Below are 21,083 nucleotides of genomic sequence, written 5' to 3'. Positions count from 1 at the left end.
AACTCAACTTACAAACTTGGAGCAAACAGCAGATTCCTCGCACCCCATGTACCTAGGCAATGCCTGCACCTCAAACACTGGAGCAGGAGCAACCGGGAGCTGATCCAAGAAGGTGAACACCTCATTTGTGATCCATAGGACAAACCATGGGCTGAGCCTCAAATAAAATGCCCACAGGCCCCATAACAGCAGTGAATGAAAGCACGAGGCGCATTATAAATAGTGTGGCCAGAGGTCGCTGACAGAAAATGGTGTGATCATGAGCGCTATAACAAATAATTTGACCACAGAGATCGTCAGCAGCAGCAACCATAAATGTTGGGTCTGTAAGCTCAGTACAACCAGGAACCGGTGTGACCACAAGCTACATCACAAATACTGTAACCACAAAACCAACCACAACTCCAAGCAGCACCATGAGTAATGCATAACAGGACCTGAAAGCACAGACAGAAGCTGGTGTGATCACGGGATGAGCTACAAATAATGTGACCACAGATGCCATAAGCAATGACAAGAGCTAGTACAACCACAAGCTGCACCACAAATCGAGCAGAGGGCCCCAATACCGACAGAACTGACAGGATCACAAACTGATGAGCAAATAAGATGATCACATGGCTTGACATCAGTGAGAGGGGGCAGTATGACCACAAGCTAAGCCCCAAAGAAAATGGACATAGGGCCGGTGAGAGAACCCAAAACGACCACTAACACCATCATGAACAATGTGACTGCCTGCAGGTTCTGTCAGCACCATGAGGAACCAGTGCCAGCACAAGCTGGACCATGAATAATTGTAATTGTAATCGTATTTATATAGCGCTTACTACCCCTGACGAGGCGTCGAATCGCTTTTCGATGAGTAGCACGCTACTCCGTTACCCAACAAGAATTAGTGATGGATTAGTATAATTTAATAAGGAGTACAGTTTTAGTATTATTATGAGTTAATTTGAGTTGCAGATATGAGAGTTTGTTAGTTAGATTGACTGGAGTAATGGAGGGGTGGAGGAGGAAAGAAATCCAGAAGTGTTAATTGGGAGTTTATCCTTCATTTACTCAATCCAAAGGCTTGAGATGAATAATAGGGGAGCGGAGGGGAAAGAGGATGTGGATGGGTTAGGGAGAGCATAGAAGTAGGGTGAGAAGAATGCAGGAGAATTTAGTAGGGTTTTGTGGGAGGTCACAGAGGTAGAGTGAGGTTTGGTGAGTTAGATGTGGAGGTGGAGGGGAAGAGCTTAGGCAGAGATATTTAGGAGATGAAAGTGGTCGAAGGGATTTGGGATGAGTCCGAGTGAGAATGGAGGATAGTTTGATAGACACATGACATAAGAGTGATGGGTAGATAAGTGTGATAAAAAGAGAGCAGAAATTCATAGATATCAGGAGCCATGCAATGATCCACAAACATGCCAGGCACAGAAACAACATATACACATACATACACACATATATATATATATTTATACACACATGAATAAAACACACATATGCACATACAATACATAATTAGAATCATGGGTAAAAAATACTTAGACAGGTTTAAAAGAGTGTGTGTGTATTTTATTGTTATTGGTTTAGTTTCTGTAAAATGAGCATCGTGGCCTACCCAACCGGAGTATTTTCTACGAGTATGTCAGTAAGCGTTACCTAGCATGTTTTATACGCCCCGTTTATATTGTACAGTAAGAGTACGTGATGGGCCACGGGGTAAAAAACGTCTCCAGCAAACCTTGTGTGCCATTGGCAATGTGATTGTTACTAGTGCGTCTTTGTGGATATGTCCTCGTGCTTCTGAGCATCAACAACGCACCACCGGAATCGGCGGTAAACGCAGTGGGGTCGTTTGGAAAGCTGTCCATCATCGTGGTAAAAGGCGGGGAATTCCTTTACCTACTTCGAGGGTGGGCGGGCGTGGCTCAGCGGGCGGAGCTTACAGGTGCTTTATAAAGGGAGAAACCTTCTACTCTGTGTCTCCAGCAGAGGAAGATAGAACCTGCACGTCACAGTCAGATACAGATTACGCTCTAGTACATCATCAGTTCACCTCCAGGATGGATTCTAGATCTTTTTCTGCTATGGGATCTCTGAGCGCACAGCCTTGCTTTATCTTTGCCAAGCCCAAGAGTTAGGGTGGCTTGTCCTTTCCAGAAGCTGAGCTTCAACTGCGGCACCTGCTACAATTATATTTGTAAGTGCTTCTTTTGAGGTTTAGTTTCTGTAAAATTGAGCATCGTGGCCTACCCAACCGGAGTATTTTCTACGAGTATGTCAGTAAGCGTAACCTAGCATGTTTTATGCGCCCCGTTTATATTGTACACTAAGGGTACGTGATGGGCCACGGGGTAAAACGTCTCCAGCAACCTTGTGTTCCTTTGGCAATATGATTGTTACTAGTGCGTCTTTGTGGAGATGTCCTCGTGCTTCTGAGCATCAACAACGCACCACCGGAATCGGCGGTAAACGCATTGGGGTCGTTTTGGAAAGCTGTCCATCATCCTGGTAAAAAGGCGGGAGTTCCTTTACCTACTTCGAGGGTGGACGGGGCGTGGCTCAGCGGGCGGAGCTTACAGGTGCTTTATAAAGGGAGAACCTACTACAAAAACGATTTTGTGTTTATATTGTACACTAGGGGTACGTGATGGGCCACGGGGTAAACGTCTCCAGCAACCTTGTGTGCCTTTGGCAATGTGATTGTTACTAGTGCGTCTTTGTGGAGATGTCCTCGTGCTTCTGCGCATCAACAACGCACCACTTGAATCGGCGGTAAAACGCAGTGGGGTCATTTTGGAAAGCTGTCCATCATCCTGGTAAAAAGGTAAAAGGCGGGAATTCCTTTACCTACTTCGAGGGTGGACGGGGCGTGGCTCAGCGGGCGGAGCTTACAGGTGCTTTATAAAGGGAGAACCTTCAACTCTGTTTCTCCAGGAGAGGAAGATAGAAACCGCGCGTCACAGTCAGATACAGATTACGCTCCAGTACATCATCAGTTCACCTCCAGGAAGGATTCTAGATTGTTTTCTGCTTTGGAATCTCTGAGCGCACAGCCTTGCTTTATCTTTGCCAAGCCCAGGAGTTAGGGTGGCTTGTCCTTTCCAGAAGCTGAGCTTCAACTGGGGCACCTGCTACGTTTATATTTGTAAGTGCTTCCTGTTGAGGTTTAGTGTCTGTAAAATGAGCATCGTGGCCTACCCAACCGGATTATTTTCTACGAGTAATTCAGTAAGCGTTACCTAGCATGTTTTATATGCCCCGTTTATGTTGTACACTGAGGCTACGTGATGGACCAAGGGAGAAAAGTCTCTAGCAACCTTGTGTGCCTTTGGCAATGTGATTGTTACTAGTGCGTCTTTGTGGATATGTCCTTGTGCTCCTGCGCATCAACAACGCACCACCGGAATCGTCGGTAAAACGCAATGGGGTCGTTTTGGAAAGCTGTCCATCATCCTGGTAAAAGGCGGGAATTCTTTTACCTACTACGAGTGTAGACGGGGCGTGGCTCAGCGGGCGGAGCTTACAGGTGCTTTATAAAGGGAGAACCTTCAACTCTGTGTCTCCAGGAGAGGAAGATAGGACCCGCGCGTCACAGTCAGATACAGATTACGCTCCAGTACATCATTAGTTCACCTCCAGGAAGGATTCTAGATTGTTTTCTGCTTTGGAATCTCTGAGCGCACAGCCTTGCTTTATCTTTGCCAAGCCCAAGTCTTAGGTTGGCATGTCCTTTCCAGAAGCTGAGCTTCAACTGGGGCACCTGCTACGTTTATATTTGTAAGTGCTTCCTTTGAGGTTTAGTGTCTGTAAAATGAGCATCGTGGCCTACCCAACCGGATTATTTTCTACGAGTAATTCAGTAAGCGTTACCTAGCATGTTTTATATGCCCCGTTTATGTTGTACACTGAGGCTACGTGATGGACCAAGGGAGAAACGTTTCCAGCAACCTTGTGTGCCTTCGGCAATGTGATTGTTACTAGTGCGTCTTTGTGGATATGTGCTCCTGCGCATCAACAACGCACCACCGGAATCGTCGGTAAACGCAGTGGGGTCGTTTTGGAAAGCTGTCCATCATCCTGGTAAGAGGCGGGAATTCCAATACCTACTACGAGTGTAGACGGGGGCGTGGTTCAGCGGGCGGAGCTTACAGGTGCTTTATAAAGGGAGAACCTTCAACTCTGTGTCTTCAGGAGAGGAAGATAGAAACCGCACGTCACAGTCAGATACAGATTACGCTCCAGTACATCATCAATTCACCTCCAGGTAGGATTCTAGATTGTTTTCTGCTTTGGAATCTCTGAGCGCACAGCCTTGCTTTATCTTTGCCAAGCCCAAGAGTTAGGGTGGCTTGTCCTTTCCAGAAGCTGAGCTTCAAGTGGGGCACCTGCTACGTTTATATTTGTAAGTGCTTCCTTTAAGGTTTAGTGTCTGTAAAATGAGCATCGTGGCCTGCCCAACCGGAGTATTTTCTACGAGTAATTCAGTAAGCGTTACCTAGCATGTTTTATATGCCCAGTTTATATTGTACACTGAGGCTACGTGATGGACCAAGGGAGAAACGTCTCTAGCAACCTTGTGTGCCTTTGGCAATGTGATTGTTACTAGTGCGTCTTTGTGGATATGTGCTCCTGCGCATCAACAACGCACCACCTGAAACGGCGGTAAACGCAGTGGGGTCGTTTTGGAAAGTTGTCCATCATCCTGGTAAAAGGCGGGAATTCTTTTACCTACTACGAGTGTGGACGGGGCGTGGCTCAGCGGGCGGAGCTTACAGGTGTTTTATAAAGGGAGAAACCTTCAACTCTGTTTCTCCAGGAGAGGAGGATAGAAACCGCGCGTCACAGTCAGAATAATGCAAAGTATGGTGTGCAAGCTTGAGCTATCATCAGTCAGTTAGTTGTAAAGTGCAGCAAATCATCTGTGAGGGTCTCAAGACTCTGGAGTGCTGGCTGCTGTGCGGTGGTTGTACATCTGAACAGTCACGTCTTGAGTCCTTTCTTGAATTGCTGTAGCAATGGGGAGGTTCTGAGATGCAAGGGGAGGTTGTTCCTGGCTTTGAACGCAAGATGAGAGGAGTGTCCTCTGCTGTTGGCTCAGCGGATCCAGTGGGTGTCTGCAAGGAAGAGGGAGGCCAATTGTGGATGTCTGGTTGGTTGGTGTAAGGTCATACGCTTGTTGATGTATACTGGTCCTATATCGTTTGTATGCGTGGGTCAGGTGAGTCACAATAACATTGCCACAGGTACTTTAAGCACTGGCACAAGCTAGCATAACCATATGCGATGTGACCAGTGGGCGTGCCATCACTACCAGGAACCTCTTTGCCTCCAGGGCATGAGCAACGGGACCACAAGGCTTGCAAAGCCAGCACAAATTACATCCCGGATCAGAATCATGGGGCCTGTGAGCACTGAGAGGAGTGGGTGTGGGGTAGGGAAGGTAACAAACAGTATGACCAGGGGGCCTTGGATATATAAACTAAGCCAAAAGTAATGTCACCTCTGGGCCCGTGACTGCAGCATGAAGAGCTTGTGATCACGAGCTGAGCTGCACATACTGTTTGTTGACAGACTGCGGGGCCCCAGTGCAGCGACAGAAACGGAAATGGCTCCTACGTGATCACCAATAATGTTACCACAGGGGCCTCGAGCTAAGGTAGAAACCACTACATCCAGGAGCTGGGCCAGGCACAGAGCGACAGAGCACGAGGCCGGATTCCAAACCCTGCACCCAGGTGAAGGTAACAACAAGCCTGGATTGGCCTCTGCCTGTTCCCATGCGGGGTAAGCCTCAACAACATGGAGTGCTGCACAGCTAATTAAGCACCGATCACCAGAGCAGCAACAGAAAATTAATGCCTCACCCACTTCAGCCAACCGGCACACCCCTCCCCAGAGCCTGGAGCACGTGCGGCCTGGTAAGCGGCTTAGGATCCAGATGCAAGGCGTGGAACCCAGAACTTTTCAAGACAGCCTGGCCTGGGCTAGAAAACTATCCATTTGTGATTTCTTTCCAGAGGTTACTTCATAAACGAGATCCAAGGACCACAAAAATGGGAGCCCTGAATTCTGGGGCAAAGTTGGACTGATTTCGGCAACCCATGAACACAACACGTGAGCGTGACAAACCGAGCAGGCCGGACCTAAGTGTTTAGATATGAGCTAGTGTGTTCAGAACGGTGGCTTGGTTTAAGACTACGATTGTGATTGCAAATAACGACACTGTTACGTAAGCTGCGTAAAGTTATAAAGCTGGTACTACAGCAGCACGACCTGGCCTTGCACATGGCAGTGCCAGGAGAAACGCTTGGATCCCAAAAAGCCCGAGGGCGTTCAGAAATGTACATGAGAATTATAGCCAATAAAAAGCTGGATTAGTGGGTGTACGATATTGCAGCATGTAGGAAAATCGGCACATTTTATAGGTGTGGCGTTCTTGTCTAGTGTTGATTTAAAGGTATTTAAATACAATACAAAAGGAGAAATCACACCAGACATAGAAATCATGCCAACCCCAGAGGAGACCTTTTTGAAAGTCGTCATGTCAAATAGTGCACATGGCAGTGCCAGGAGAAACGCTTGGATCCCAAAAAGCCCGAGGGCGTTCAGAAATGTACATGAGAATTATAGCCAATAAAAAGCTGGATTAGTGGGTGTACGATATTGCAGCATGTAGGAAAATCGGCACATTTATAGGTGTGGCGTTCTTGTCTAGTGTTGATTTAAAGGTATTTAAATACAATACAAAAGGAGAAATCACACCAGACATAGAAATCATGCCAACCCCAGAGGAGACCTTTTTGAAAGTCGTCATGTCAAATAGTGCACTATCTGGTTGCAAATGCAAACACCACATACTAAGGTCTAAAACATCTGAGTCACGGAAACCTAGCAGTGGTGAGGCTGTAATCAGTGTGTCTTTACACTACTGCATTAACAAAAGAAAGAGGTCAGAGAACCGCATCTCTCCATCACTAGACACTGCGGTGCCACCGACCTCCCCAAACCAGTTAACACAACCATTCAACTGCAACACAAACGTGGCACCATTAATAGTATTCTTCAACTTGGCACCACACAAACCCATTAACAACGTACTGGCACTAATTCTTATCCGACATATAACATCACTATTGTCAGCTTTACCCTAAATGACCCCAATATCCCAAACAGTAATGCACCGGCAGAGGCTGCCCATCTTCCTACCAACAGAGACAGGAATTGAAGACATTAGAACCTAGATGGGTCAAAAATCGTGTGCATCTGATCAAATTATTTTAACTTCCTCTGACTCAAATGATCACTATGCTGTATTATTTTAAATACATTTGTAGGGCGTTGTTTTGCTGTTCGTGCGGCCTTAAAGCACAGTAGGCGGTTGGGTACCTACAATGCTCTGCTCCAAGGGACGACACTACAGGCCGGAGTCTCTTTTTCGTCACTGTTTGAGTATCATCAGTAGTGTGAGCACGGTTAATATGCTACAACACAGAATTATGCAACGATGTAAATATGCAGCATGTACTGCAAACGCCTAGTTAAAAAAAAGGCACATGCCTAAAACATACTGATTTCTGTAATAAGGCGTAAACGGCTCAACGCACAAAATATTGTTCTAAGTAGAGAACCTCATGTTTGAGATACTGGGGCTACAATAACTGAGTTCTGGAATATCGTGATACTACCTACAAAGTGCCGCAACGCCTCGTCAAAGGTGGTAAACGCTATAAAAGTACAATTACAATAACCCTATCTGTAAAGCACACTGCTACTCCTTGGAGCTAGGGCAGCCCTCAGTGAATGCTACAAATACTGAGGCTGGCACATGTATTATGTGCACACATCTTTGCTCCCTTTGCGTAGTGCTGGATGACTAGATCCAGTTGCTTCGTCGCCAGTGTGTCCTCAAAACTCCTTCAAGTGTGCTGCCATGAGAGCCAAAGCCTTACAGTCATCTTTTAGCGCCTAGCGACAAAGGCTTCAATCCACAATGTGGGCACACCTACTCCAGTGCGCCCTCCTGCATCTTTCTGCACTCGCTCACAAGGCCTCTAGTGTGACATCATACTGCTCGTGGGTGTCCTCAGTCCTCTTATACAATGCGCTCGCACTAGCAAGGCAATTATACCTATCTCAGGGTGTCACCATGGTGAGTTCCTCACCTGAATTGTGAGCTAGGACACGCTACAATGATGTGTATCTACTGCTCTTGATACAGCCAAGCGGTGTTCCATCTACTGCCCCCGACACCAGACATGATGGTAGAAGTTATCTGGTACTCTTGTTATCACGCCACATCTGGGGCTCATGAGCCCACATATGTGCACGGGCTGATGCTGCACAGAGTCAAGGCTGAGGATCCTAACAGCCAGCACCTAAAGCTCCTGGCGGAGAAGATGTGGCCCACCTGTCAACACAAAACTGAGGCACCTAACACCAGAGACGGGTGCACCACATCTCACACATCTTGGGCTCCTGGCATTCCAGGGGTATGATCTCAATATCTTATAGTCATTGTTCATGGGACCACATATAGAGTACTGATGACAAAACAGACCTTGTCCCCTGCTACCACTATACATCTTGCGCTCATAAAACGGCAGGGTTACTATTCTCAACAAGGCAAGGTCCATTCCAGCCAAAAGTCTGTTCTCCTGACACCCAAGAACTGGTGTTCCTGCTACCCCAATGCCCAACCACCTGACATTCCAAGGCTGAGGCATACCTTGGATCAAGTGGCCCCTGAAACACCAATCCTCAGGCCTCCCACACACTTCAGGCACCCCAAGGAAGTTGCACCTCACAGCAACCGGTGTTCTCAGACCCCACATCTGATTCCTTTCACACGCCCCTTATATGTGGCCTGGTGACCCTAACCGCTGGTGCTCCAGACACGCCACATCTGGCGCTCCTGGCACCACACGCCGTCCCGAGGAGCTGCTGGGTCTACTTGGCTGCGAACCGGTTAATCCGGTCGGGCACTCTCGGACCGGGTGCCTCGATTGCTTCACAGTGTCTTGGGGTGCAGCACCCCACAAACCTCTGGCTACCTCGACCACGGGTGCCCCACCCTGGGATTTGCAGCAGCACTCCGGGCTCCCAGCCCCGGCTTCCGACAACCCCCCGAGCAGACGGACCCTCCGTGCCTCCCCACCCTCCACCCGGGTGCGCTCCTACCTTTGTAGCGCTCCAACACGTCCTCGTAGGCCCGGACGTACTCCTTCTCCTGGCTGCGGGAGGCCGGCAGCAGCCCCGGGGTGTAGGAGGCCATGGGGGCGCCGCTGCCCCCGCCGGTGCGGGCTGGGTCGGGTCTCTCCCGGGACCTCGGAGCTTCCGGTCCCGCTTCCCGGTTTGATTTGCGCTGATCCGGTGCGCGCTGCTGCCCTCCGCCGCGGCTCTCCCGCTGCCCCGCCCGGGTCTCCTGTCACTGCCTCTGTCGCCGGCTCTGTCACTGCCTCCGTCGCGCCGCCGGCAGCTCTGCGCTCCTCTTGCCCCGGCTCCTCCCCAGGCCGCTCTCCCGGCTCCCGGTGCCTCCTCCTCCCGCTTCCGCCTCCCAGGGCCAGGCAGCGCCGCCCGCGGAGAACAGCGCCCCCTGCGGGGAGAGGGAGCCGCACCGGCGGCAGGCGAGAGCGGGCCGCGCGGCTGGAGGAACGCGGAGCACGGGGGACGAGCGCCACCCGGCGGGGGAAAGGAGCACTGCGCCACCCTGGCGCTGATAGTACTTAGAGGATTGTAGGAAGCAGAGGGACTCGGTCGCCAGGGATGCTGCACACACAGCGAGCCACAGACTAAACAAAAATACATTTTTAGTGGCATGGTTGGACATTATTGTATTACCAAAGGAGGTTGTGTGCAATAACTCCTTGTTCTCCAAAGCCTCTTTATACATACGGGTACTTATTCTTTATTTCAGAGTTGTGCTTCCCTACCGTTTTAGACGCAAGACAAACTTTTTAGCACGATAAACTTTCGAGACCCACCTTGCTTTGATGGACATGGGAGGGTATGTTTTTAATGCAACTAGAGCGTTGTGTGGTATGATGTTGTTTGCACATTTTCCATTGGAAAGGTCATTAGATTTGCATAGACATACGGTTATATGGATAAAACTATATTGCACACAAGTGATAATGTTAAGAAATTGGGTTGCAGTGAAAATGCATTTGTGCATTACCAAGTGAAGTGTTTTGATATGCTCTGAGCCTATTAAAATATTTGTTTCCATCACACTTCAGAATTACAACTACCAGATGTGACAGATCCTTTACAAGTATATATAGTTTGTAGTGTGTTAGGAAAAAATGATATCGTACAGCCTTTCATTTCCTTTCACACTTCATGTACCCCAGTCCGAATGTCACATAATTTACTTTTTTTTATCTCTGATGCTAAGTGAGAGGAGTTGGTAAAGCAGAAGACATAGCTTGACATTTGACCTCTGTCTTTAAGCAGCAGCAAATATGAGATGATAAATACAGAAAGAATTCAAAGGCATCTTTATTTATTGATTTGACTTAAATCGGTTTGCAACAACCCACAGTTTGAGAAACACTAGTGCAGAGTCTAGGAAGGTTAATAAATGTTAACTTGTAGCTTTTCATGAGAGCCACTTATGCCATTTGTGGATTTGTGGTCAGTAGCAATCTATATTTTGGGACATGTTGCTGGTTTTAACTTTGTAATTATAGTTTTACAAATTCTAGCTTGTAATTTGTTTTTGGTTAAAAATACATGAATTGCTGAAGGTATTGTGAAAGCGGCACTTGCTACAAAGCTCACATGTGCGTTGAATACTTATGTGATACCGTTATAAGAGCTGCTAGAAGCACAGGTTGTAGCCTTTGACATTTATGTCAATGGCATCAGTGTTTAATTTGTAAATGCATCACTGCCAGTATCCAAAGCTCTGCTCATAAGCCGGAGGCCGAAGCTATTAAATGTCAGAGCACCGAATACCAAGGCTCCGTAGCCTTGAATCCACCTCATGCCTCTTTAATCTACTACCAGACACCATTTCCGCCCCTTTATTGTACTCTTGCAGGTTCCTGATTTCTCCTTTTGTGATATTTTTTCCATCCTTCTCTTCCTCCTCCTTTCTCTCTGTGCATTTTTCCCTCTCTTGAGGAAAAATATGTGCCGGTCCCCAAAAATGAGTGCCGGTGGCTCTCAGGCTAATAGTAAGTACAGAACAACACCCAATGCATGCCTCCCTTAAGGGAAACATTGTGTTAGACACCATGGGCTTATATATCCTGATGGGAATAATGCACAAGCAAATGCAGGAAACATGGTTTCTGCTCAATGCGAGCAAGAAAGAGTTAATGTAGGTGGACTTCCAGGAACACAGCCACCACAAACATTGTTGAGTTTTAAAAATGCTGGAAGTCAGGCAAAACTAACATCAGCCAATTTCATGAGGACAAAACTCTAAGGGTTGTCATAACCAATCTTCAGAGTTTGGAGGGCCAGGTCAAACAGTCGACCAAGACATGCAGCAACCTTACCTGTCTTCTTTCTGCCCTGTGTCCCTGTCTACCAGAGAGCTGATCGGCGATACATGGGCAGTGGTACGGTCACATCTGGAATACTGTGACACTCTCCTTGTAGGTAGCTCCAAGAAGATTCCAGTTGGCCACTGAAATCCGACATTTAGTTCACAGAGGGTGGCATAAATCAGTGTGATCATGTTAGCCCTACACTACAAAGACTCAGTTGGCTCCTGTTGCTGAAATAGTTTCTCATGCAGGGCTGCGTATTTGGAAGACCACTATAAAAGCCTATATATTCTGTAGGTCTCTTAGATCCCTGGATAAGACACGGTTGGATGTCCACAAGATTAAAAGGAGTACTTTATGGGGCAAACAACTTCCGATCATGGGGGTAATAGTGGAATTACGTTCTAGGTGAAGTTAGAAAGTACAGCGGCCTAAACCCATTGAAGAAAATTTTAAAACTCTTTTATTTTCAGGTTTTGCGCAAGGAAGCTTCTCATCTCTGCTGGTGCCTGGATACTTACGCCTAGAGGTGAACTACAAACTCTTTCCCTGAACTTTGCATTGCACTTGGCAACTTGGAGGTTGTTGGTTAAGTTAATGTAGTCCTTCTTTCATGCTTTTGGGCTTTCATATGTCTTACACTGCTTCACGCTGCTAGGCCTCGAACAGTTTTTTAAGCCATCTCATTTTTTTCACCCAGCAGGAACTGCAGCTGTTGATCATCATTTGGTTTTCAAAAATGAGTTTTCTCTTGCATACTCTTCAAAGCACTATCTCCTCAGTGTTTTATATTTAATACAGTTGATCAGGAAGTGAGTTCCATCTTTTCTACGTAATTAATGGTTATTATGCATTTATCGTCTTCAAAGATCGATGTCGCAGTGCTTATAGATCCTAACTTCCTCTGTTTCTAGCTCTCCCTCACTCCACTGTCCTTGATAAAATACCGTGTAGACTGCCATTGCTATAGTTTTCATGTTTTACAGGCCCATGTGTGAGTACCTCATTAATTCTAGGATTTTAAATGTATTCTGGCACTTGCAGTCCAGAATTTATGACTGGATGAACAAGACATGAAGCCAGAGAAAGCATAGAAAAAACCTTGGCCTGCATGAGATGTATTAGTTTTGGGTGTATCCACAGCCCTTGCCATAGTAGACCACCAGAAACCTCTGCAGAGACTAGAAGAGCTCAGCATAAAGGGAAGGTCAATGAAATGGCTCGCCTCCTATCTCAAAGTCAGACAGATCCTGGTGACCATGCCTTCCTTTACCCCTGCTTCCAACTCACAACACTGCAGTGCATCACAAGGTTCAATCCCAAGGTTCAATTAGCTCTTCACGTTCGTTCACCCTCTAACATGGTGCCTTAACAGACCTATTAGATCTTACAGTCTCCCATGCTATAAGTACGCAGATGACACTCATTTCATCCTAACCTGGGAAAACTCACAGACTTACACATATACATGCGCCTCCTTGTTTTAGAGGAATGGATGTTGACCAACCAGCTGAAGATCAACTCTGCAAAAACAAAGATGACTTTCGAACAATGGAACAACCAGAAGGTCACTTCAATAAGGCCTAGGAATTGGAGGCCTCATCAGCAAAACTAGATACAGTAAAAAACCTTGGAGGGACCACGGAGCCAAAGCTATCCCTGATTGTGTATTTTAATAAAGTTGCTAAAGACATATTCTGTACAATGCTAACAACAAAACACATCCTTTTTTACGTAGGCTATCATCAGAAACTACAGGTTACTCTCACCTTTCTAATGGTGAGGTTTAATTTTGCCAACAGCCTATATCCCAGCACCCTTGCGTCATACTACAAAAACTACCAAGGATCAGAAACACCTCGGCAAGATTACTACTTTAACTATACAGAAGGGTGCACATTACTCCAGTGATCCGAGCATTAAACTCTGCCTTTAAAGTACTCTATATTGTCCACAAAGCATTCCATGAAAAAGGCCCACAGTACTCACAATTAAAGTTCAAACAATATTCCCAAAACAGAAAACTGCCCTCAAATCTAGAACCTTGACTGACTTCCCTACCTAGAGGAAAACGTAAATCACAGGATTTTCAGCATCACTGGCAAAACTCTGGAATTCTTTACCAGCCAAATTGAGAAGTATACAAGATTGCTCTAAATTCAAGGAAAGCGTGAAAACCTGGCTACTACTGAGATAAAGACTTCAGAAAATTTAACTTCCAACTAGTACAGCTCACTCCACTCATGAACGCTTACGAGACCCAGGACACAGTGTAATCTATACCATTCAACTAACAATGGTGCTGACATTACAGAGAAATCAGCACAACTTCGGTGCTATTGTAGCTGACTGAAATAAGTGCTGGCGATACAACAATTATACAGCCTAGTGGGCCCAACTCAAGACCTAAAGCAACTAGACGTTATCATAGCTGACTGTACGCTGAGCAGCATTAATAACAAATATATATTTCAGTGGTGTCCAGTATTCATAACAGATCATAACAGAATCCAGGACACATTACATCAGGACACATTGTACCCTCGCAATGATGCACATGGTTGTCATCATTGTTGTCATTTCAGGTGTCATCAGTGATGCTATCAATGATGTCATAGAACATGCCATGAATGGTATAATATCCTTGGTGAGGGTGCAAATTATAGTTCAGTTAACTATAACTGGTGAATGTTTTTTTTTAGTTTAAAATGTTACGTTTAAACTGATATTTTCACCTAACTCTAATGTCACCTTAACCTTTGGTTTCTTTCAGTGTATTGCCAAGGTTTAAAAAAAAATGTAAAGTAAGATATTATTGTCATATCTAACTAAAACCTTTGGTTTTTTTTAGTGAATTTCTAGAGTTTTTTCAACGTAAAGTAATGTTTTATTACCACATGTAATTAAGCCAACCCGTGGGCCTGGCACTTGGCCAGGCCCTTCGCTAAAATTTCCATGAGTGTCCACGCCCTGCCACACATGGTCTCTGGCTGGTCACAGCATGAGGTTGGGCTTAGGGACTAATCACAGGCCAGGCCCTGCACCAAATCTCTTGCAGGTGTTCAACTCCCACTGCACATGGCCTTTGGCAGTGGGAGGCACAGATGGGCTGCAAGGCCAACCACCTGTACGCAGCCAACTCACCACAATCACTTGTGTACTCTTTTTTTAAATGGTTTTCAGATCCTGGGGGACTGTCGCTTCAGCCACGATTCTCTTGGGAATAAAGGGGATCACACTGGCACCTACAAGAGTCCTGTGAAATTGCAGCAATCAAATATATATATATATATATATTTTTAATTTGGCCCAAATATCTAGGGAGTCAGGATACCCCTACCCTCCACCCTTATACCTTATTTTTATTACATTTTAAGGACGGGGGAGCAAGTCTCCATGTCCTATCATGGCAGCTGCGACATTTCTCTTCATGTTGTGGCCAGCTACTCCAAGCGCGAGCTCTCGCTCTAGTGGTACTCAAAGAAGCCTCTCATTCCCCTGGAAGCTAGAAAGTTGATGGGGAAAAAAGGCCCCTTGACCAAATAGATCACTCTAATATTTGAAGTTGCATGCCCATGGGACTCTCACGAGAGTTCCACAACCCAAACTGTCTGAGTATCTATACATTTTGAACCTTAATTTCTCAAAAACTAATGAACAAATTTACGCCAAATCACAATAAGCACAATTTCTGGGTAAAGATCTAGCTTTCTGGTAAATTTGGTGTAATTCTGTCCAGCTGTTTTGCTGTAGCGATGTATAAAATTCCCCATGGATACTGCATGGGAAATTTGTATGTTGGAGGCTCCCATTTTTCTCAGTACCCTCTTGACGGATCACCCTGAAAATTGTTTGTATACATATACAAGGCCTTTTTGTTCAGCCCTACTCTCCCCCAGTTGTCTGAGTGTCATTTACACTCTGCTTGGGATAATGGGATAATGGTTCAGTCCACATCAGTCATTGTCTTTCTTGCCCTGTGAATGACTGCATTGTATGATCACAAAGCCACATGAAATTGGATATTTTCAATGTCAGGGCTTGTTGGACATTCTTATGGTTTTAAGTTTTCTCCTTTTATTGATCACCTATACAATGCTTCTCCTCTTTTCATGTTAATGTGTACAACAGCTACCCAGGTATTGCTAATGTTCCACTTGATTGTCTCTTGTTTCACCTGCAATGTGTTGCATCTCATGTGGCCACTTCTGCTAATCCAGGCGACCATTATGGAATGGTGTTGTCCATAATGCCTAATGTATGATTGTTTTAGCCAGTAGGACTGGGGGATGTGAGCTTCAGATTTTCCAACAAACACCCTACCATATAATGTTAAAATAGATTATACAACAAACAGGACGTGAGAGGGGCCTGAGAGGCACTGGAAGGGGAGCTAGATGTGGATTGGTAGGAGTACTAAATGAGAGAAACACAATATTTTGTAAAATAACCAAATTTTTGAGGACTTTCAAAACAGAGATGAGAGGATATGTGTGTGTGTGTTTTTGTCAATGTGTGCAAGCACAAAGCCCAGGTGAAATCCGACAGGCATCTCACCATATCTGACTGAAAACACCTATGCCCAACTGTTCTCAGAAAATACATTTATGAAGGGGGGGGGGGTGGAACACCGCAAACACCCCCTCCCCGAAAGCTATGCCCCTGCGGACACATGCTGATAAGTTTAGTTTTGTTATTGCAAGCATATACTACCAAGTTTAGAAGGCAGCATGTTGTCTTTTCTACTTGTGTCCATTTAATTTATTGCTTACATGTTGTTAAGATGGTGTGTGTTTAGTGTGACTGTGTAAGAAGGCAAATGTAAGAATGAATCGGGGACGCACGAATGGATGCATGAGTGCAGAGATCAGTGTCAGAGTGCATTTAGGATGACTTATTGAGTGCCTAAACACATCAATGACACAAAGGCCATTTTCATTCATAAGCCAGACCTATGGCATTAGCAGTGCCTGTTCTTTCATCCAGTGTTTTTTCAGCTAGTGGCTTAAAACTCCATAAATTTTATTAGTAGTCCTTTCATGAGACTTTGGGGCCTATTCACAAATGGAAACTCTATCCCAAACACATTTATAGGTTAATATTGTTGAACTTGATTTTGTGACATACAATCTGGCTGGGCATCCCACGTCCATCCATCACTTCCCAGATATTCCTTATAGCTAACAATCGCAATGATAGAGCAATACCCTAATCCATCAATCTCCCCATAACAGCCCACCATCCTGAAAAAACTCAACAACACTTATGACCACACCACAAGTCCAATAAGTCTATTGACTGGGTCTCTACAGACTCCAAAAAGATTTCTGGGTCAGCAAAACAATTGAAGGAAAGACCTTGAAGTTTCGAGTGTGTAAAGAGTTGCTTAGGAATACTTCCAGCTCAAGGAAAAGTGTTTAGAGGAAAGACTCTTAAATAATCATACCAGCTGTAAAGTTAATTATGCTTTGTACTGGGGGGAGCGTGGCCAGGAAGATGGCCGACCGGTAGCGCCGAGCTAGTGCTCTAGCTCCTAGGTCAGAATCATGCATGATCCTGACGTCCCTGCGCCCCGCAAACCGCGAGAAAATGTGCAGAGGTTGAGGGGCTGAGGTGTGGCCCATCCCCAAGGAGTGAGGAGCGACGATCGGAGCCGTAGTTGCGGCTCCATTATAAAAGAGCGGCGGAGGCCTTGCCAGCAAGATGGCACTGGGCCTGGACCGTGAGAGGAGGCACTGCCACGGAGCTGAGGGGCTTGGCATGTGCGCTCCGCTTGACCCTGGGGGAGGCAGTGCACGAAATCCGGGACACGGGGGCCCGAGATCCGGCGGTGCGCTGCCCCGAGTGAGGTCACCTGACACATGGCGCCTGGTTCACTGAAGAAGGTGAATCAGCAGTGAGTGAGGCCAACTGCGGTGTGGACGAGCCGCGGACTGCAGGGCCTGACCCGGAGGACTGGGACTGAGGCGGGGGTGCCGCGCGAGGAGGCGGAGAGGGAACGGACTCTGCCTCCCCCGTCTGTCTTCACCGATTTCAGCGCGGAGTTGAGGGTGCACCTGGCAGCAGGAGTAGACGCTGGAGGCGGATGCGCCGGCTGAAAGGGAGAGGAGCCGAGGATGGCTTGCAGTGGGGGGGAGGTGCCTACAGCCAGGAGGTTGGTGCTCCTCGAAGGGAGACGGCACTGAACAGTGAGCGCAGGAGTGAATATGGGAGCTGCTGGTTAGTTGCTGCGGGCTGGGTTCGGTTGCCCCGAGCCCCCCACCCCATTGCACCTCCTGGTGTCCAAATGAGTTCAGCCGCGACTGGGAGCAGACCAGGACGGGGAGCTGGCTTGTTACCACATGATTCTGGAAGGTGTGCACGAATCGTGAGACACTTACCTGTTGTCCACACATTCATAGCGCAGCTCCTGGACGCGCCACGCCACTGCAGACACACTGTGCCTTCAGCACAATGGGCAAGGATAGGGGGAGAAACTAAGATGGACCAATTCACAGCACAGCATCCAAGAGAAGGGTCACAGCGTGCCTTTGGTGGACTGCAAGGGCAAGTGAGCGAGCCTTCTGGGGCCCAGATCCTTGCGGCCATTGAGGCTTCTGGGCAAGCTGTGCAGACACGGATTGCAGCTATCGCAATACATGTTAACTTGTTGAGGACGGACCAGCGTGCTGTGGCCGAGAGGTCCGTGGCCACGGAGAAACAGGTGAGCACCATACGAACAGAGCTAGATGCCTTTAAAAGATACTGTGACTACTCTAGAGGCCAAGACACGTAAGCTGGAGATGACAGTGGAGGATGCAGATCGAAGGTCCCGAAGATGGAACCTGAGGGTAGTGGGCTTCCTGGAGGGCGTGGAAGGGGCCGCCCCTGAAATGTTTCTTGGAGGACTGGATTCGGAAGGTGCTACCTGTGGCCCCCTCTGTCAGCTGTGTTTGTAGTTTAGTAGGCGCATAGGGCCTTGGCCTCTCGGCCGCCCTTGGTGGCCCCTCCGAGGACAATTATTGCCAAGATACTCAATTACAAAGATCGGAACACTATTTTGCAGGAAGTGCATAGACATGGAGATTTCTCTTTCGAGAATCATACCATAGGATTCTTCCCTGACTATATGACACATGTTCAGCTTCAACAACCATCATTCAGAGGAGTTAAGCAAAGACTGAAGACATTGGGGTACACGTACATGCTGCTATTTCCCGCTAAGCTGAAAGTTCTGCATGCTGGCTGCTCACATTTTTTCCAAACGCCAGAGGCAGCATGGGACTGGCTGGAACTCCGAGGTGGTGGGGGGGGCCCTCGATGACCCCCTCCGCCAGGGGGAGCTGAGGGGATGTCAGGAGGGCCGGTGATTTAATGGCCACCGCACGAAGGAAAAGTAGACAATGACATTGCGGCAGCATTGAGTCCAGAGTGTTAGTGCATCCCAATGGCTCCTTGAGTTTGAAGTAGCGGCGGCAGGTGCGAGAAGAGGCCAGGATGTTGGTGGAGATGGTTACCTCTGCATCATCCTTGCGCACGGGTCTCTGCAGGGCGAAGAGGGCCCATCTTTAGACCTGGACGATGGATGCACCTGAAAGGAGATGCACATGTGGAGCCCGATGGGACAGACGGAGTGCACCTTGAAGCACTTGAGCAACTGTTGTGCATACCGGACAATGCATGAAGGTTTAAAAAGTAAAAAAATGCTGTTCTGTTGATGTGGTGTGCAACCCGACCTACCTCCTGCATTTGGAGATAAATTGCTGCATTATTGACTCAGGTGGGACGGGGGGCGCTGGCCTTTTCCTCTTCTTCATCCGCCTTCCCCCTTTCTTTCTTAGCTCCTCTCTCCTTTGGAGTGAATGCGGGGTACAGGGCAGTAATAATGGGGGGGCTAGCACTGTGAGGAGGAATATTTCCTGCCTAGCTTCCCTGATTCTTCTCTGTTTTTCTTTTCTTCGTTTTTCTTTTTTAGCATATTGGCTGTTATCAGTGGGGAGTATTTGTGTGAATCGAGTGCTGGTGGGGGGTGGCCTTGATGCATGCTATCCTAGGACACCTTGAGCTTCCTTGTGGTAAGGAGAGAGTATTTCTCGCACTACTTTCTGCAGAGGTGTAGGCTGCAAGGAAGTGCAGGATACATACATAGAGTGGGGAGACATAAGTTGTTTAGAGGTGTTTACCTAGGGTGGGACGGGTATCAATGGGGATTGTTCATTGTTGGTTGCATTGGCGATTTTTGTCACAGCAGTGGTGGATTAGTTGCACTAATCCTATGAAAGATGCTACGATGTGTGAAGAGAGAGTGATGTACACGCAGGCTTGCGGGACAGATGGGTGGAGTGTCAGGGTTGGGGGAGTCGGGGGGGACTGCTATGATTGTAAACTGAAATAGATCCCAAAGAGTGATTTAGAGCGCTTTTGTATGTGGAATGTGCGAGGTATTAACTCATTTGTTAAAAGTGATAGGGTCCACTCACACCTCAGACGAGTTGGCGTACATATCGCTCTCCTGCAGGAGACGCATTTGATGAACCCAGAGGCACAAAAATTACAGAGAAAATGGAGGAGCCAGCTCTACTCTTCCACGTATTCATCCTATGCAAGGGGGGTTTTGATATGGGTGGCCCCGGGGTACCGCTCCAGCTGCGGGGCCAGGTGGCAGATGTGACGGGCAGGTATGTCCTCTTGCATGCGTATCTAAATGGGTGTGAATGCTGTATATTAAATATGTATACCCAGAATGCAGATGATGATGAGTTTTTTTAGGCCCCTGGAACAGGACGTACTACCCTATGTTGGAATGCCTATTCTGTGGCTGGTGATTTTAATTGCGTGCTGGAGGGCATATTGGATAGATGTCCACCACGACAGGAAACTAAACCCCGCATCACCACTAGACTTCAGGAAATTATGACAAGACTGCACCTGGTGGACTTTTGGAGGGAACTTCACCCTATGTCCAAAACGTACTCTTGTTATACACCGGCTCATACAGCATATATTAGGCTGGACCGTATTCTGCTAACTAATGATGGCTTCACTGACGGTTCGGCAGGCAGCATATTAAGTGTGGTTTCTGGATCGATTTGGATCATGCCCCATTGGTGCTGGAGTGTGAGACTAATGCCCCTAGACCTGCTGTCCCCCTTTGGTGTCTGCGTCCTGAGACACTCAGGACCCCGAATATAAGGTAGATGTGCTGGCTGCACTTCAGGGATACATCACAGGGGTGTGGAATTTATTAAAATATCTACTTGTCCAGGGGACAGGTTGCTTCTCAAATCTACTTGTCCTGTAAAAAGATCTACTTGTCCCTTTGGTGCCATGTAGCATGGCGACAAATTATGGCAGCAATCTCATTATGTAAGAGCTCTGATAATAGCCTCTCTGATTATGCCAGGGCTACTACCATAGTAGGGCTTGAATACTTGCAGTTTCAATCCCCACTGTAGCAATTTCCTTATTTTGCCACCTTTCTGCAGATCTGCATACTGGGGCTGGAGGAAGCAGTAAGCAATAGTTCCAGGGCTGGAATGCCTTTGAGTCTGCAAACCTACTAACATGCATGTTTTAAAGATTTTCACCAGCTTCGCTCTAATATTTTCCCAT

At 47.1% G+C, this 21,083-nt stretch overlaps 1 protein-coding gene across 2 annotated transcripts in view; it reads right to left on the bottom strand.

Moving 5' to 3' along the window:
• The window catches only part of MACF1 (microtubule actin crosslinking factor 1), a 1,225,213-nt gene that overhangs the window by 1,164,658 nt on the left and 39,472 nt on the right, over positions 1-21,083 (bottom strand). Inside the window, exon 1 of one of the 2 annotated variants that reach the window (XM_069223414.1) lies at positions 9,175-9,483. The exons of the other annotated variant lie outside the window; for it this stretch is intronic. Within the exon in view, the coding sequence (XP_069079515.1) occupies positions 9,175-9,268 (94 nt within the window). The 5' untranslated portion in view covers positions 9,269-9,483. Of the gene's footprint in view, positions 1-9,174; positions 9,484-21,083 lie in introns of those variants that run through there. 2 annotated transcript variants of the gene reach the window in all.

The sequence above is a fragment of the Pleurodeles waltl genome, chromosome 3_1 (genome assembly GCF_031143425.1).
Source record: "Pleurodeles waltl isolate 20211129_DDA chromosome 3_1, aPleWal1.hap1.20221129, whole genome shotgun sequence".
Classification (NCBI taxonomy): Eukaryota; Metazoa; Chordata; class Amphibia; order Caudata; family Salamandridae; genus Pleurodeles; species Pleurodeles waltl.
Note: the sequence above shows the minus strand (reverse complement) of the source record. Positions and strands in the feature narration are given on the sequence as shown.